General features: G+C 45.1%; 1 protein-coding gene across 1 annotated transcript in view; it reads left to right on the top strand.

The window, feature by feature from the left end:
- Ankfy1 (ankyrin repeat and FYVE domain containing 1) overlaps positions 1–10893 on the top strand; it is a 74527-nt gene extending 63634 nt beyond the window's left edge. Inside the window, exons 20-25 of the mRNA XM_032914040.1 lie at positions 627–774; positions 1865–1955; positions 2201–2325; positions 3405–3551; positions 6595–6685; positions 7114–10893. Coding sequence (XP_032769931.1) covers positions 627–774; positions 1865–1955; positions 2201–2325; positions 3405–3551; positions 6595–6685; positions 7114–7246 — 735 coding nt within the window. The 3' untranslated portion in view covers positions 7247–10893. The remainder of the gene's footprint in view (positions 1–626; positions 775–1864; positions 1956–2200; positions 2326–3404; positions 3552–6594; positions 6686–7113) is intronic.
- Positions 10894–13558: the final 2665 nt, after the last annotated feature.

Here is a 13558-nt window from a genome sequence, read left to right as displayed (position 1 = left end):
GGCCTCAGAGTAGCAGACATCCACCTGCCTCCCCCTCCCAAGTTCTGCCGTGCCCAGATTAGCTGAGACTTTAAAATAAACCATCTCTTGATTTTCCAGAAAGAAAAATTTATGTTTACAATAAAGAATAAGTTAGAAAGAATCCCCCTAGGCTCTTTGATAGTAATTCATGTAATTAGATTTGAGCTTAAGTCATAAAGCCTGACTTTCCAGCCCAAATAATGTTGGGAAAGGAACAAGCCCAGGTAAGAAAGGGTGTGGTGATTGGGCAGGGTGTATGTCGGTATTTTAGATAGGATGAGTTTATTTGAAATCTGAGAATTACAAGCACTAAGGACATTCTTATATAGTACAGTGAATACCATTGTATTTCTTCACAATTAAATACTAAAGTCTTAGAATTTCTGTGTCCTGAGGAATAGCCATTGAACATAATGGTAGACCATTTGCCCTTGGTCTTGCTGTATTTGCCTCAGTAGGAAGATGTGCAAGATCCTTATGCACTTCCTCTCTGCCAGGAGGCTAGATTGTTAGTCTCTGCAGATAAGAGACCTGTCTGCAGACTTGGCTCTACTGATGGGGCCTTACATTATGGGAGAGGCTGATTGAGTAATCAACTTTAACAGCTTCTTGCAGGAGCCAAGGTGAATGAATTAACCAAGCATCGTCAGACTGCTCTCCACCTCGCTGCACAGCAGGACCTGCCCACCATCTGCTCAGTCCTCCTAGAGAATGGAGTGGACTTTGCTGCTGTGGATGAGAATGGAAATAATGGTAATTCCTAGGCAACCCCTTATGTACAGAGTTGTGTGCTTGGGAAGGTTGGCTTATACAGGAGCAGAGCTCTAGGGAGGTAGCACACCCATCTTGCCACTGAGCAACTTCTCATTTTGATTGCAGCTATGGTGGTCTAAAGTGGTTGGGTTTTTAATTACATTTTTAAAAAAGATTTTATTTGTAAATTACTTTAAATTAAGTGAAAGGGTGAGTCCTGGTGTCCTCAGAGGCCGAGGCATTAGATTCCCTTGGAATTGGAATGAGTTGCCTGCCTTTGGTGTAGGAATTGGTCCTCTGCAAGAGCAATATATGCTCTTAGCTTCTGAACTGTCTCTATAGCCCAGTGACTTCCTTCCTTTTTTGTGCATTTCTATAGGACAGTTTATAGGAGTCAGTTCTTTTATACATGTAGGTCCTGGCGGTTAAATTTAGGTCTTCAGGCTTGGTGGCAAGTGCCTTTACCCATTGGTCCATGTGGCCTTTGTGTGTGTGTGTCTATCTGTCTGTCTGAGTTCCTTTTTTTTACTGCTCTGACAATGCATCATGATCATCATGGCAGGTAGCATGACAGCAGGTAGGTAAGCACAGTGCTAGAGTGAGCGGTAGCTGAAAGCTCATGTTTGAGCCACAAGCATGGGGTTTGGGGGTGAAGAGCAAGGGCATGATTGATCATCGTGTGGCTTTTGAAATCTCAAACTTCAAGCTCAGTGACACATGTCCTCCAACAAGGCCACACCTCCTAATCCTTCCCAAAAAGTTGTACCAACTGGACACCAAACTTTCAAATATTTGATCCTATGGGGGTCATTGACATTCAAACAACCACAGTGAGAGACAAAGCAAACACAGAGACAGAGGTAGCTTTCTGTGAAGCCATTAGATTTCATCTTTGAAACCACCGGCATAGAAAGCAAGGCTCATGAGATTGCATTGATGACTCGTGGGGGGGAGGAAAGGAGATATGAAAGGACAGCTCTCTACTTGGCTGGTCTGTTCTCTGACTGAGTACATTGAGATGGGGTGGAGAGGAGATAGATTTTTCTATCTGTGCTTTGAGACTTGCACAATAAAATGATTTTCTCCCCAGCTCTTCATCTTGCGGTCATGCATGGTCGACTCAACAATATCCGGGCTCTTCTGACAGAGTGTACAGTGGATGCTGAAGCCTTTAATCTGAGGTGAGTGTATCTGGCTGGTCCCAGGAGTAGAGTAGGGTCTCTCTGGCCCATTGCCTCACTGAGTCCCAGATGCCCTTCAGCAGCTTTTGGTTCTGTAATTTGATTTGGATTTTTGGTAATTTTGATTTTATAATAAATATTATATGTCCTTTAGATTTAGTTAAGATCTAGAATTCAGAAAATTCCTTCTTTTGTGTGGCAGTTATGACAGATACATGTCTAACCTTTGTAACTCATTTCATCAGAGGCCAGTCACCACTACACATTCTGGGACAGTATGGCAAAGAAAATGCAGCAGCCATCTTTGATCTCTTCTTAGAGTGTATGCCTGAGTATCCTCTGGATAAGCCAGATGCAGAAGGCAACACAGGTATGTAAATAAGGTATCTGACTCAGCGTCTGTCGAAGATCCCTACCATGGCATTTGGTTTCTAACCTCTGAAGTGCTTCAGGTACTCCAGGACCACATCCCCATGACCAGGTGACCTTCACATTGGTTGTAGTTGCCCTCATCTGCCCTTCCACTTCCCGTTTGGTTGGTAGAGATAAGATGTAGCCAAGATTCAGGAAGCTCCAGGAGATGTGCTTCTATCTATAACACGCTTGGAAGAAGTGGCAAGGTCTGTCCAGGTTCCTTCTCGAGAAGAGCAGTGTGCGGGCCGCTCCAGGAGCTCACTATCCTGGGGTGGTGATGTGATTACATTAGGCTGCTTAAGGAGCATCATTGCCCAGGGGGTAATGTTAGAGGCGGGTAGGGAGAGACTTGTAACCAGGGTTCTGATTTGTCAAGACTTAGTTTCAAGTAGCTCATTGTGTTACGTTTTAGTAAGACGACTGGCCTCCCCATTCCCATGCCCTCGTTTGATAATGGAATTAAGAGCCCTCATGTTACTGCATCATTTTGAGTTAAAAATTTAATGAAGTGTCTGGTAAGGGGAAGCCAATGGAACTGCTGCTAGTTGTAACTTTGTAGAGAAGAATAGAGTAGCTAGATCAGAACCTGGCTTCCTGCTGGGCCAGCATTCAGAAAAAAAAAAAAAAAGAGGTTCTTTAGGGTAGAAGAACATTCTGGAACATTCCTATGATGATTTTTATTTCTCTGTATCTACTGAAATCTCAGGTCTTTTACATTAGTTACACGCAAAGAGCTTCGTCTTTATTGTAACAGCAGTGATTTTTGACTAGGGAAGCAACTGAGAAGTAGTTCTCCCCCATGTTCCCTCCCTTAGTCTCTCTCAAGGTGGGAAAGTGTGGGCAGTTCTAATACCATCTGGCTTCTGGCTGGACCCTTCTTTGGAAGACACTGTAGATTCTCCCTGGCCCTCTCACAAAGGCTTCAGATTTGTTATGTCTACCAAATATCCTGCCAGTGTTCTACTCTCCCCACCCTTTAGCAGTAGCCACCTAGGGCTGGTGGGAAGCAGCCTGACCTGTGATTTTGTTTTCTAGTTCTGCTCTTAGCATACATGAAAGGGAATGCCAACTTGTGCCGTGCCATTGTTCGGTCTGGGGTTCGCCTTGGGGTGAATAATAACCAAGGAGTCAACATTTTCAACTACCAGGTTGCCACTAAGCAGCTTCTGTTTAGATTGTTGGGTAAGTGGCATGCTTCTAGTCCCTCCTCTTGGTGATCGTGTACAAGTAGTGGTGATCTTTAAATCTCATAATTTACTCTGAGATCTGACTGCTGTTTGCAGGCATCATGTAAGGCTATTTCTGTGAAAGAGTAAAGGCCTCTTTTCAGAGTGTTTAATGTCCCTGTCATTTTCCCATTTCCCCTAAACTTTTAAGATGCCCACAAGCTCTCAGCTGGTCAAACTGACTAGACCTCCTGGCTGGTTTTATTTATTTAAAAGACATATTTGTATGAGTGCTTTGCCTGCATTTATGTATGTGTACCATATGCATGCTTGGTGCCTGTGGAGGTCATCAGGCTCCCTAGACTGGAGTTAGGGACGATGTTGAGCTATTTGTCCAGCCCTGAACCCTGCTTCTTACTTCTGTGTTTCTATTCCTTTCTTCTGAGATGGTAGCAAGAATCTGAATGGCCTAAGCCTGGTGTGGTAATAGCAAAAGTATTATCCCAGCAGGAAGATCAAGAGTTGAAGATTAGAGGCTAGAGAGACCTGGGTTCTAATTCCACATGGGAATCCAGGGCCCTCTTCTGGCCTCCATGGACACTGTACACAAGTAATGTAGGTAAATGCAGGCAAACCACTCATACAGATTAAATTATAAAAAAGAATAAAAAGTTGAAGGCCTCTGGCCTTCACAATGGCTGTGTGGTAAAGGTGCATATACTCAAGTCTGAGAACCGAGTTTGACCCCAAGAATCCAGGTAAAGGTTATCTTAGTTTTGGTTTTATTGCTGTGAAGAGACACCATGAACACGTCAACTCTTTTAAAGGAAAACCTGTAAGTGGGGTGGTTTACAGTTTCAGAGGTTTGTTTAGTCTGTTAGGATCGTGGCAGGAAACATGGCAGTGTGCAGTGCAGGCAGACGTGCTGCTGGGAATGGAACGGAGAGTTGTACATCTGGATCCGAAGGTGGCCAGAAGACTCCGTGTCACACTGGGCACAGCTTGAGCATAGGAGACCTCAAAGCCTGTCCCCACAGTGACTTACCTCCTTCAACAAGGCCACACCTCTTCATTGTGCCACTCCCTATTGGCCATGCATTCAAGGACATGAGTCTGTAGGGGCATAAATATTCAAACCACTGCATAGGTGAAGAAGGCAACTGACTACACGGTTGCTCTTGTACGTGTATAACACCCCACCTACTAAAACAATTATTAAAACACGTTCAAGGCCAGTCTGAGCCATTATAGCAAGTTAGGGGTGGCAATGACAAAGAAAATGAAAATAGCACTAAGGAAGGAAGGAGACCGGACAGAGCATATTGGATGCTTTGTAGAATAAGGTCTAGTGTGCTACAGCATGCATGTTAGTGCTACTATACTGACAGTCATTTTATATTTTATAAAGAACTAGCATGGGATGTAAAACCATGCCAGGAAGCTTGGTGGGTAGAGTCTGTTCTCTGCTCTTCTGCAACTCCCAGCAACACCTGGATGCCCAAGAGTCAGAGAACCCCGCACAGGTCCAGCTCCTGTTTCTCCATCACCTCAGACTGTTTCCCACCCCTGGAGTGTGAAGCCCAGCACCCACCCAGTGGCCCTGTGGGGAAATGCAGTCAGGCCCTTCCAGTGTCTCACCTCCCCTATGGAGTCAGACCAGCAAACTAGAAAAGAAGAATTCACGTGTGATACAAAGATGCTAAAGCTTTAAGGATATTGGTACATCAGATCCTCATACCATATCCCAGAAATAAAATTCGTCAAGTGTCTATTTAAAATTTTTTAGCAGGCCAGCAAGATGGCTTGCTACACAGGCCTGATAACCTGAGTTCTGTCCCCGAAACCCACAGAAAGATAGGAGAGAAACGACGCCGCAGAGCTGTCTTCTAGTTGCCGTCTACACACCACGGCACACTCACACCTGCTTTAGTCTTAAAGACTTCTTCCTAATGGAGCTAGAGAGATGACTTAATACTGGCTGCTCTTTGAGGATCAGCTTCCTTTCCCCACATCTACATAGTAGTTCACAACCATTTATAATTCATTTCAAAGGATCTGACATGGCACAAAGACATGCATGCAGATAGAGTGCCCATAAATGTAAAAAATAAAATGAAAGAAAAGGGTTTTTGTTGTTGTTGTTTTGGTTTTTGTTTTTGTTTTTTTTTTTTTTCAGGAAAAAAAATTTTTAAAAGGATTTTAAATTTATGTGAACATGTGTACTTAAATGAGTTAGATGAGTTTATATGCCTCTCTTTGATGCAGGTGCCCTTAGAGACTAGAAGGATGCTCCTCGAGATTGAAGTCCTTAACCTCTGAGTCATCTCTTTAGCCCTAATAATAAACGTGTGTGTGTGTGTGTGTGTGTGTGTGTGTGTGTGTGTGTGTGTGTGTGTGTGTGTGTGTGTGTGTGTGTGTGTAAAGCTCTGTACTGTTGATCTGTAGTGTTCATTTTCCCTATGCTGTGTACTTGGTCGGTCTTCAGCCCTGTGGCAGGGCTGATTCCAGAAACCAGCCCATCTGTCGCCCTTTCCTGTGCAGAGCAGCACTGCCCCCGGGACAGTTGCCGACTTACAGAAGCTGTGCAGCTTCTCTGCGTTAGTTCTTCAGGCCGTCTCTGTTGATCCCACCAGACCGAGTGACTCCAGAAATCTGGCAATCCCTGTGTCTCTTCGTTGTTCACATATCCCGTGTGTCTATTCAGACATGTTCAAACAACCCCAACCCCAGATCCTTCTTCCTTGTTTCCCTTGTTTTGGCTCCCTCTCCTGTGCTTCCAGCCCTTCAGCTCTCGACAGTTTCTCTGTGCTGTGGTCTCTGCTGTCTTCACCTATGATGGGTGCCCTTTACGTGCTGCTGAGTCACACCGTCAGCTAAGTTTCCTTTTGTCCCAGCCTGCCGGGCAGGCGCTTATTCTCCAGGCTCCTCTGTGAAGCTATTCCTGACCAGTTGCAGTGTCACTCTTCCCAATCCAATGCAGCCTGCTGCTTCCTGTCCTACTCCTGGAGTCTGGTCCAATCAACATACCAGCTTACTAAGTAGTCTTTTGTATGTTACAGATATGCTCTCCAAGGAGCCGCCATGGTGTGACGGCTCCAACTGCTATGAATGTACTGCCAAATTTGGAGTCACAACTCGGAAACATCACTGGTAAGACCCCAGCCACTGCTGTTTGCAGAGGAGCAGGGGCTTCAGCCGAGGTCAGCACTTCCATACTTGTCCACATGAGCCATGACCCTTCAGAGCCTTAGCCTTCTGGGCAAAAGAGTGGGCAGATGATGGCACTCACTGAGCAGGACCCCAGTGTGAAGGGAGAGTGAAGAAAGAAGCAGCACTCAGACTTGTTCTTCCCTGCCTCACAGGGTGCCAAGGACTAGACAGCATCTGTGCTTAACTTCTTCACTTTGCTTTAGCTTAGCTACTAGTTAGTATCATGTTACGAACTAAAAATCATACGTGACCTGGTGTGACTTGGCTGGTAGTTGGCAGAGTTGGCCACAGATGCCAGAGACTGGGCTGACCCTTTGGGACCAGTCTGCCCTTCAGTGCCCCTCATACTTCTTTCTTTGCCTCCACAGTCGTCACTGCGGCCGTCTTCTTTGCCATAAATGCTCGACCAAGGAGATTCCTATTATAAAGTTTGACCTGAACAAGCCTGTGCGGGTTTGCAACATTTGCTTTGATGTACTGACTCTGGGTGGAGTCTCTTAGTGAGGCCCCAGGAGGATCCAGGCCTGCATCCTCTGGCACCTCCCCAGCAGCTGCTCTACTCACCAGCTTGCCTCCTACCCAGAGCAAGAGCTGGCAGTTGTCTTCCTGCGGCAGAAGACCATGGTGTGATCCCTGATCGTTTGAAACCATTCTGTATGACTGTCAGTGTGTCAGACTGTGGTCTATTGCACTAGATATCTCACTGGTGGGACCAGGCCAGTTTAGCCTATGTGACAAATGTGATAGGAATCAGCTAGCAGCACACAAGGACACTTGGAGACAATGTTCCCTTCTGGTAATGTAGCGTCCATCTCAGAGAATTCACCAAGTCTTCCTGCCTGGGCTTACTTAGAGGCAGAGCCTGACAGAGTAGAGAGCAGCTGCCAGATGAGAGCTGGTTACTCTAGGGTGGCGGCCACCCTAGTGGTTATGGCCTTTAATGCACAGTGTTTTCATAAAGATATAGGAACCTCTTGCCCTCAAGTCTTTAATTTCTTTAAGCTAAGCTGTATTTTTAGTGAGCTGCCCTTTTAAAAAGGTGAAATCTTTCTAAACAGGGTTCAAAGATGAGAGCTGAAAAATTGTGGCCTTAACAACTGAAAGCTTTACCAGTGTTGCTGCGGCTGGGTGTCAGACACCTGTGGTAGCTTACACCTCGCAGCTGTCTCATTCTCTCGTCTTGCTGCGTCCTGTCTGTGGAGTCCTCAGTCGCTGCCACTTGAGTGGTGGAAGAAATGCACTTTGACTGTGCTGCACTTTTTCTAGAGCTGTACCATTGGTGAATCCAGTTCAAAAATCCATGTTCAAAAATGCCATCATGTACTCTTCTATCAGTGGTTCTGATGGAAGGGCCAGCTCAGACTGGACCTCGGCACACACTAATCTTAAAGGGAAAACTGCCAAGAAGGAAGAAATTCATACTCCTGAGAAAGGAGATGGGTGTGACTTTCGTCCAGGTCCTCTCTCCCTGATACACCCTTCCCGCTCAAGCCTTGCCTTGCATGCTGAGTGCTAGTGCTGCCAGTTCTGGGTGGCGCCATGCCTCCTCAGAGCCAAGCAAGCCAGGGTCCTGGCCAGCTGTCAACAGCCTGCTTTAGAGATGGGGCTGAAATGACGAGCAAGGCTCCGAAGCACAGGCCTTTGGTTTCTGCTGCTGCCCATACTTGCCCTGGGATGCGGGGCCTCTCTAAAGTGTGGCCAGTATTTTGGGTTGTTTCTGTTTTAGAATTTTAATTTTTTTTTATTATATTGCACACTGAAAGAGAAACTTATACCACTGTTTTTCTTTTGTTTGTTTTTATGAAACAAAACCACAATTGCTCTGAAACTCTGAGATGAACAATGTCTGGTCATAGTCAGAGATTAACTGTCAGTCACTCGCACTGGTGTTTGAGACATTTGGTGACCCGACATTACCTGCATTAATGGAGTATGGATGGATGCATGAAAGGGGCTTCTTTTGACGTCACTTTCTCTCTTGGAGAGTGGTGGCTCTCTATTGTAGAGTTAGACATTTTACTGCCTAATTATGTATAAAATGTGCTGATAAACCAGTGTGCTACTTTCTAAAAATACTTCTGTGATTTATATGTATGCTTTTTATGTTAACATTAGCTCGTATGCAGTATTTAAAAGGAAGGGTTACTTGGAGGAGTGCCATTGTCCACTAGCCGGTGACTCACTTCATATAGAATGTTTCTGGAGACATTTAGTCGGTCTTGGCCAACAAACTATAGGAAGCATGTAGTCAGTTTCCAATTGTTATCACCTAAAAAGGACCACAGAGACCTAGAGTTAAGTTGATATCATGAGTCTTTAATGGGAAAGGTAATAACGGTTCGGTTTTGAACCAGGGTAGTCAGTGCACATACACCTGTTCTTCCTTGCTTATTCTGGAAAGGGGGAACTAGGAAATCAGGATGAAGCTGATTATTCTGTCCTTGCCCTACCACACCATTTTCAGTAACAGTCTTGCCTGTAACTGTACTTAGAATCTGAAGATCATGCCTAAAACATATGTAGGTTCAAGCTTTTGTTCCTTCAGAGGTCAGTGTAGTGATTAGTTGTGGCTGAGAGGGACTGTGTGACTTGGACATTGGTAGCCATGCTGTAGATGTGGCTCAGGCTTTCTTCACAGCCCCAATCCCTCAACCATGCCCTGCCCACTGCGCTGCACTCCTGCTGTACACTGCCCTGGCCAGGACCAGACTTCTCCATGTGTGTCTCTCCTGTGCTCTCTCCATGCTGACCAGACTTCACCATGAAATTTGCTTGACTGTTCTTGTTCAGTCTTAATCAGTACCTTACGAACTAGCAGCAAAACTTCATTTATTCATTCAAAAAGTTGTCAGTTGTAAATGAGCCAATCAGGAAGAATCGATTTTCCTGAACCACAATTGCTGCATCAGTTGACACTGCTGCGCTCACCTAGCTTTCTACCTGCCTCATGTTCCTCGCTGCTCTGCTGTGCAGTGTGTCATTGTTTTTCTGTTTGGTTTTTAAAGACCGAGGTACAGATCGTGTGCTTAACTAGTTTGCTATGATCCTCTAACACAGCAATGTTCCACAAGCTCAAGTGCCTACACTGAGGACTCCCTTGTTTCCAGTTGTCTTTTCATTGGTGTCTCACTCGGTGATATGTTAGAACACGAGTTTTGGGCCTATTCCACCCCAATAACCAATTCAGTCCAGACTGAATATTAGACTGCTCAGTTCATCTGCCATATTCTCTCCAAGGAGTGGGGTCCACATGATGTTTTTGTCCTCTACCTCAGAGCCATGAGTTGTTTCTGACTACCCATCAGCTTCTCCCTCTTCTTGAATGGGTCTTTCATGAAACTGGGTGTATGGGTCTCACCACCCTGCCCAGTTTGTACCCATCCTCCATACCGAACTGATCCTGCACTAGTCTTGTTTGCAGGCAAGGGGTGGAGGACAGAGAGATCTCCATCTAGGGTTTCCTTACCTGGAGAAAAAGAACAGTGGCTGAACTGCCAAATGCTTAGACAAGAGAGGAAGCAACAACAGCATGTAAATGTAAATCTCCTTCACAGATACTGGCTTCCTTCAGGATCAGCTCCCTAGAGCCACCTGAAGCTCCAGAGCTCCCCTGCCAGCCCAGCAGAGGAAGCCGCTCAGCAAAGGCCTCTGAGCTATGCTCACTCTACAGAACTAATCTAGTGAAAAACTGAGTATGTGACCAGTTAACTAAATATAAAATCCCCAGATGTTGTAGATGCCTTAAAGACTTTCTCTGGAGGATCATTGCCTCTTCTGTGGAATAAATAACGTATTAACTATTACAACTGACAACATTGGTTTTCTACAGTGAGGGAATCTGGGACTGCTGGACTTACTGACTTGCCAATTTGGCGGCTGTGTAGGACTGGATGTTCCATGACATCCTTATGGTACCAAGGACAGCAGCAGCAGCTGGGCCAAAACTGCAGGCACATGTTTGGATAGATCACTTTGGCTCTCAGACTGCTCTGGTGGTGCTCAGTGTGGGAATGGCAGCAGCAGCTGGGACCATGGCGCTTAGCAGCATTGTTTCTTTGGAGTCTGTGTAATGGAATGTATTTTTCAAATATTGATATTTTGATTTTCTGTAATAATTCCTTATAATAAAAATGAGGTAAAATTGTGAATTTAAAGTGTAAACTTTAATTAAAGACATTTATAGCTACTTCTAAGCCATAAGGACCAGTAAACATTAAAAAACAATTTCTAAAAATTGATAATGTGAGGGCTGGAGAGTTGGCTTGATGGTTAAGAGTAATTGCTACAGAGGACCTGGGTTCCATTCTTGCACTCATGCGAAGGCTCACAACCTCCTCAGGCACCAGGCATCCAAAGTGATACACAGATGTACATATACGCAAAATACATATACCCATAAAATAATAAAAATAATCTTAAAAATATATTTAAAAATTGGTTTGTGAACAAATGCCTTGAACAGTTACCTCAACTTTTCTTTTTTCTTTTTTTTTTTTCTTTTTTTTTTTTTTTTTTTTCTTTTTTTTTTTTTGAGCTGGGGACCGAACTCAGGGCCTTGCGCTTGCTGAGGCAAGCGCTCTACCACTGAGCTAAATCCCCAACCCCTACCCTCAACTTTTCATATTCTAGTATTCCATGTGGCATTTATTGATTGACATCACAAGCATTTTGTACAGAGTGAGCAGATGCTGCATTCCCTGCCTCTCCAGTGCAAGCTCTAGTTTATGGTGATACATGTGACTGCTGATGCAAAATCAGCCGCCTGACACCATAGAAGTTGTCCAGAGAATCCTCTGTTATTCCATTATTTCAAAGCAACTATAAGAATTAACCACGATGAGCTTCCCATCAGCCAAGATTTAAAAGGATTAGGGCAGGGGTGATGCCACTGTGGGCTTCAGATAACATCAAGGAAGGTTTAGGAGTCTGCAGATTAAAATCTGGTTCATAAAGCCTTGTCCTGTCTAGTACCAAAAATAAAAATCTAGTGAGTGAACCTTCAGGATACCTATTAGACTAATGTGTTCTGTTCCCACCCCTCTTACACTGCCCCTAACTCAGACAACTAGCTGTAGTGATCTAACTCATTCTGTTTGGGCTTCTTAGGACCTTGGATGGTCTCATCCCCTTTAATCCTAGCACTCAGGAACCAGGTTCGGGGCTGGGTAGAATTCAGAACAAGGTCCTCGATCAGTTCATTGTGCTCTGCCTACGAGTATAAGCATAGATGTCCACAGTCCACAAATATATGGTAATGGATCAGTCCAGTGTGAGGCTGATGGATTCATGGTTCAAGCCCACAATGGCAGATCTTTTTTATGGGGGGGGGCACAGGGTGCACTGTAGCCCTGGATGGTCTGGAACTTCGCTATGTAGGCCAGGTTAGTCTCAATTCAAGGATCTGCCTGCCTATCTCCCAATTTCTAGGATTAAAGGGTTGTGCCACCATGCCCACAACAGTTAGACACCAACTGAAGAGCCGGGCAAAAGTTGAAATCTACTCTGCAGTCTGTGGCTGCTGAGTACCCGGGCCAGGTGGGCCTGTGTGCACAAGGCTGGTGAGAAATAAACAGGAGGCAGCTGGAGAAATGGCTCATGGATTAAGAGCACTGACTGCTCTTCTAGAGGTTCAATTCCCAGCACCCACATGGTTGTTCACAACTGTCTGTAATTCTATTTCTTAATAGGGGTAAGAGATACCAGAGCAAAGCCAAAGTCAATGTAGACGATCCCTCTGCTACAGTGCTGCATGTGATCCTTAAAGATATGGGCAACCCCCGGGAGGTTTCAGTGGGAACTTCCCTGAAGAAAGACGACCAACCACAGCAGAGAAGAAGCTGGAGCATCAATATTTGCTGGCCTAAAAAGAAAGGAGACCAGAAAGAGGAGGGATAGAGAGGAAGAGCTAGCAGGCAGGACATAAGGGCACAAACTGGCCTGCCAGGAGTTCTGATCACTTGCCAGACTTTTCCCTGGACAGGATGTAGATGGTGGTACTGGTCATGTGCTGATGTCCTGACCAAAATCAACTCGAGAGGAAAAGGTGTATTTTATCTTACACTTCCAGGTAATAGTTCACCACTGAGGGAAATCAACAGGAGCTCAATGGAGCAGAAACAATAAAGCGGCGCTGCGAGCTGACTTGCTTGGCTGCCAGCTTTTTCTGCCTGTTTAAAGGCAGAATCTTGCCATGTAGCACTGGCTGTCTAGAACTCATTCTACAGAACAGATTGGCCTCAAACTTGGAGATCCGCCTGTCTCTGCTTCCCAGTGCTGGGATTAAAGGTGTGTTCCTCCATTCCTGGCTTTAGCTACCTTTCTTGTACAACCAGGCCTACCTGTAAAAACTTGTAAAAGTCTGAGGCTTAGCGCCTCAGTCTGCTAACCTAGTCTTAGTCCTGGAAGCTTCTAGCCTCCACACAATCTTATTTAGGCCTTTGAGACTTGATGCTGAATAAGTGCACCCCACTCTAGTTCTTTCTGAGCTCTGGCTTCCTGGTTCATTCAGTTATTCTGGCTCAAACTTCTCTCCAAACTGTCTTAATCTGGCTTCTCTCTTTCAGTCTTGCCTGAATTGCCTCTGCTTATCAACTCATATTAACTTTGGCAATATGTTCTAATCTTTTGGCTCCTTCTCAATCTGTGCCTTGATCTGTCATCACCTGTGTCTACCTTGTTCTCTCTCTGCAACCTGTCTCTGTTCAACTGTCCCCTTGAAACTGTTTCCTCTCTCTCTCCACACTTCTCCCTTAAGTAGCTTTGTGAGATTCGAGTTGGACTTCTACCAGGACCTCTTAAATGAGACTCACAGAA

This window comes from Rattus rattus, chromosome 9 (genome assembly GCF_011064425.1).
Source record: "Rattus rattus isolate New Zealand chromosome 9, Rrattus_CSIRO_v1, whole genome shotgun sequence".
In the NCBI taxonomy this organism is placed as follows: domain Eukaryota; kingdom Metazoa; phylum Chordata; class Mammalia; order Rodentia; family Muridae; genus Rattus; species Rattus rattus.
Note: the sequence above shows the minus strand (reverse complement) of the source record. Positions and strands in the feature narration are given on the sequence as shown.